The sequence below is a fragment of the Arachis ipaensis genome, chromosome B03 (assembly GCF_000816755.2).
Source record: "Arachis ipaensis cultivar K30076 chromosome B03, Araip1.1, whole genome shotgun sequence".
NCBI lineage: Eukaryota > Viridiplantae > Streptophyta > Magnoliopsida > Fabales > Fabaceae > Arachis > Arachis ipaensis.
In genome coordinates, this window is record NC_029787.2 from 130,625,662 (window position 1) to 130,630,728 (window position 5,067).

The following is a 5,067-nucleotide window of genomic DNA, read 5'->3' on the forward strand; positions in this document are numbered from 1 at the left end:
TTCTAAAAAAATGTAACAAATTTTAATTTAATAAAATATGTATCATTTTAACCAATCTCTTTTTGTCAAATATACTAGTGACAGTAGTAGGATGGCAAATGAAATGATGAAGCAGTAGTACTAAAGCATAGCCTCGCCCACCGGGGAAGGACTTATTGGCGAAGTTAGTTCATGATTCATGAGTGGTGGTACATAAATTAGAAATAAAATAAATTAAGTCACTAGAATTACATGAATGTTTAAAATGTGAAGTCATTTTGAGGAAACTTTGATTTCAGCCCCCAAATGAGTGTATCTCCAATAATAATGTTAGCATATACGCACAACACATTAATTATTATTATTTATGTACAAGTATAGTAGTGCAGCATATAGTATATAGAAACCGTGGCCGTTAAATCCGCATATAAATATCCATACATACTAACAGCGCGCTAATAAGTAATAATCAAGTGAATTAATAATTAATTGTTGAGTTGCAGGATGGTGTTGTTGCAAGGGTTGAAGCCAATAATGCTCATGGTGTTGGTGCAGATAACATTTGTGGTGGTGAATGTGTTGTACAAGATGGCCATTAATGATGGAATGAGCATGAGAGTTGCTACTGCTTATCGCCTCATCTTTGCTTCCGCCTTCACTCTCCCCGTTGCTCTCATTTTTGATACCAACAACAACAATAAACCCAAGATTACTCCAAGGGTGCTTCTTTTGGAATTTCTTTGTGGATTATTTGGGTATGCATCTTCATCCTATCATCTCTCATTTTTCATTCACCTTTAAGTATATATAACCAACAATATTTTTGAACAATTTGTGAACAATGTGAATTAATAGGGTTAAAAGAGTAAATTAATCTTAAATTTATTTAGTAGCATTAAATTAGGATGTAGTGTATTTTTATTTGATTGGTGGTTATTCATGTTGTCCAAGATGTTCATTGTTTACCTATCAGTTCTCATATTAGACGCCAATTTTACATGTAACGTACAATGTTGCTTGCCGCAGGGGAACTTTATTTCTGAACTTTTACTTCGCGGCATTGGCTTTGATGCCAGCAACGTTTGTGTTGGCCATCCTTAATCTTTGTCCAGCTGTCACCTTCATCATGGCCATAACCTCAGGGTACGTACGCTAGCTACTATATATACTCCATGCAATATGCATCATCTTATTGATTTTTATTTATACATAGTTTGGAAAAGTTGAATTTGGGAGCAGCAGCAGGGAAGGCCAAAGTAATAGGAACAATAACCGGAATCAGTGGTGCAATGGTGTTGACGTTTTACAAAGGCAAACAAATTGATACATGGTCTTCTTCTTCCCGTATCAACCTCTTGCATCATGTACATGGCCGTGATTATGGTAACAAATTCTTGGGTTTTTCATATGCAACTGCAAGCTGCTGCTCTTTTGCATTGTGGCTCAACATTCAGGCTAAGTTGAATCAAGAATTCCCCAGGCACCACACAGGCACAGCTCTTATGTGCACTATGGCCGCATTACAATCCACTCTCTTTGCTCTCTCTCTTGATAGGGATTGGGCCTCCCAATGGAAGCTTGCTTGGAATATCAGGCTCCTCACTGTCGCTTATTCGGTACCTTCTGCCTTCCTCAAAATTTGTCTTATTTAAAATTCATTAATTGTTTTTTTTTTTTGTTGATTCTTTTTGTTTCGTACTGGAATTGCAGGGAATTGTGACGTCTGGAATTGTGGTTAATATTATTGCATGGTGCGTGCATATGAGAGGCCCTCTATTTTGCTCTGTTTTCAATCCTCTGCAGCTTGTGCTTGTGGCCATAGCTGCTTCCTTCTTGTTGAATGAGAATTTATATTTAGGAAGGTACATACTATGAATTAATATATGCTATTTCATGATTTTATTGTTACCTAAGTTTACTAATTTAATTGTAACTTTGACACTTACTCATAGTGTGATTGGAGGAGTGTTGATAGTGATTGGGCTATACACAGTGCTTTGGGGGAACAGCAGAGAAACCAAACACAAGATTCAGATTCACACTCAGTTATCAGAAGAAATCACAAGAGATCCTCTTCAAGTTATTGTTATGTCCCCGCAGAAACAACAACAAAACTCATCATCAAATTCAGAATTGCCCTCCTCATAATAATGGGGGAAATAAAACGCGTTACTCTTTAGTAGTATAGGTTGTGTTTTTGTATTCCCCTTTTAACTGGATAATCCTTTTACACTTTTTTTTTGGTTCATGGTTTTGGTGTTTCAAATATATTGCAACTAATGATCCCACTTTGATTTCTTTGGCCAGTTCCACTAATTTAATTATTGACTTTTCAATGGTTATAATTTGGTATTTTAAATTTAAAAAAATGCACTAATGTAATCTCTCGTGTATTTTTTGTTATCGAAGCTCAACGCTATTGATGACGTGGTTCAAACCTTGCTACGCTATACACATTAAAACAACGTTGTATGTGTTTTGACACTAAAAAAGCCATTGAACGATGTCGAGGGTTATGACAAAGAACTTAATTATGACAAGATTGTTCAAATCCTCATATTACGTCGTTTAATGCATTTTTTTAACGTCAAAATACATAGATATTGTTTTAATATATTCAATGTGATAAGGTTTAAACTACGTCATTAACAATATTGAGTTATAGTGATAGAAAATATACGAACAACTATATTAGTGCATTTTTTTAAATATGAGGAATCAAATTATCAATTAAAAAGTAAAAAATTAAATTAATGCAACTCGCTAATCTTAAAAACCAAAGTAGGGGGTTTAATCCAACTCTCACTCATAGAGTCATAGTAACTAGTAAGGAGAACATTATTGTACACTGTTACTCTGTATCAGCTAGCTTGTGTAAAAATATATGAGAAATCATGTATTTATAACTAAAACAGATATGATTATAATATATTAAAACAAAATGCAACAATAACAAAGTCTGGGTGGTGTAGTTGGTTATCACGCTAGTCTCACACACTAGAGGTCCCTGGTTCGAACCCGGGCTCAGACATCTTTCTTGTTGAAGATTTTTGTTTCTCTTTTTCTTGGGAGGTTTCTTTTGTTTGAAATGAATATATACCATTTGTATACAAGAGTGGCCTTTAATCATGTTGTATAGATAAAAATATTGAAATTAATCTACTATGCTCCATCTTCAAACATCATCTTTCATGTCAATGCATATGCACAAGAAAGAAAGAACAAAGATAACATTGTATAGCACATATTATAATATGAATGAGGGAGGGGACCAAAGGAACACACGTACGTACATTGTTGTGCAGTTTCTGGGAAGATTCAAGAAAGGTGTGAATGAGTTATGACCAGAAATCAGCACATACGATACGTATACGAATACAGATACGGGATAGGGCGGTGTCAAAGTCAGACTCTCAGGTAATTAACTAATACTCATAAGTACTGAATGAGTAATAACTCAAATAGTATAGTCTCAATGAGTAATAGTTCAAATAGTATAGTCTCTCCATACTCAATTAAGAAGTTGCGGGTTCGAGTCTCATATCTTTGATAAAAAAAAAAAAAAACTAATACTCATAAATCATAATACAAACCATCCCTTTGACCCTTTGGCTTTGAAAAAAAAAATCATGACCCTCGTGTCACCAAAGGAGTGGATCCTCTCCAATGAAAAAAAAATTGGATAGTATCTAGTGTTCAATCTAATCATTTATTGCTCTCTCTTATTTATTTCTGGTCCACTCATAAAATCAAAGATGAGAAATTACACTGTATTCTATCAATTATTAAAAAAATTGGAGAAGATCCTTTCCCCATCACCACACCACATACATATTAACATACACATATTTATTTTAATTATTCAACAAAATTATTCTCTACAATTTATGCTTCATTCCCTCACTACTAGTTTATAGTAAATTTAGATTAACAGTATCTACCATATATCCCACTTAAATTCTCCATGCTTACTAGGTGTCATCTGTGAATAATAATGAACAATAAATTTTAGTGTACAAGTACCACTAATTTTAGTATATAGATCAATCATAAAAAATTGTATACATTATTTACTATCAGGATATTTTCTAGACTAATTAATTGCACTGAAAAAATGGTGCAATAACAGTAATCAGTTTGACCATTTTAGCAAGGGATCCTGGTTTATTTGCTCTTTTTTGGATAGATTGCGTAAGTTTCAAGTAATTAAATAAATAATTATACATGTTTATATTTATATATTCTTTTTGTTACAGATCGATATTATATTGTTCACAACTCAAAAATGTAACTATTAAGCAAAGTTTCACTGAAATAAAATAATAACAAATCCAAAACCCGTTGGAGAACACCTCATCTTGCCCTCTAAGCAAGCATGTACTTTAGAACTTAAATTTTTAGATTACTACAATATTGAAAATTTGCACTCACTACTATGATGAATACACAATTAAAAGAAAATAAGTGATTAGTTGACAATCATGCATAGCAGTTCTATGATTTGTTCTAAAAAAGAATTGCAGATGATTCATCCGAAGGAAGACAAGAGAAAAGTCAAATGGCATTTAATGCTGGACACCAACTAGTTATGTCCAAAATAATATGTTCTACTATATTCTCTTTACAGTTCACAGTTGTAATCCATAAATAAATATGTATTTTTATATTTCAAGGAAAAATAAAATTTCATGCTCACTAGAAAAAGTTACATAAAATAAAATTTATGATAAATTCATGTAATGTAAAGCCCAAAGATATATTTTTCAATAAATTTTTTTACATTACATACTTTAACAAAGGCAAATCTAGGAAAAGAAAGAAAAGGAAAATTGAGAAGAGGTTTTGATTAAACATAAATTATTGAAAACCCTTTTGGTTGGTGAAGTAGATTTAATGCAGCTTTGGAGTCCGGGTATCTCAGAGACACAGAGCAAAGAGTCTTGAGAAGAAGACTTTAGCTGTAGCATCTTATTAATTTAATCTTAGCCTTCTTTTTAACACCAAACACACACATAAAAGGTTGAGTCTTTTTGCTTTATTGAATCTCTCTGATGCATAAAGGGGACACTTTTTTTTTTTTTTTCTTTA

General features: G+C 32.7%; 2 protein-coding genes and 1 non-coding gene across 4 annotated transcripts in view; all 3 read left to right on the forward strand.

The window, feature by feature from the left end:
* Positions 157-2,886, forward strand: LOC107634732 (WAT1-related protein At1g25270). 2 transcript variants are annotated; one of them, XM_021119892.1, is made up of 6 exons: positions 157-188; positions 483-734; positions 1,006-1,122; positions 1,193-1,595; positions 1,690-1,841; positions 1,932-2,886. In XM_021119892.1, the coding sequence occupies exons 1-6, from the start codon at positions 172-174 to the stop codon at positions 2,125-2,127; spliced, it is 1,137 nt and encodes a 378-aa protein (XP_020975551.1). In that variant the 5' UTR covers positions 157-171; the 3' UTR covers positions 2,128-2,886. The 2 variants fall into 2 exon arrangements, with proteins under 2 accessions (XP_020975551.1, XP_016193639.2); XM_016338153.2 differs by lacking the exon at positions 157-188 and adding an exon at positions 224-308.
* On the forward strand, positions 2,937-3,010 carry TRNAV-CAC. The gene has a single exon. It is a non-coding gene; the product is annotated as a tRNA-Val (tRNA).
* The window catches only part of LOC107631596 (tubby-like F-box protein 8), a 4,176-nt gene continuing 3,834 nt past the window's right edge, over positions 4,726-5,067 (forward strand). Inside the window, exon 1 of the mRNA XM_016335087.2 lies at positions 4,726-4,939. The gene's annotated coding sequence lies outside the window, so the exon portion shown is untranslated. The remainder of the gene's footprint in view (positions 4,940-5,067) is intronic.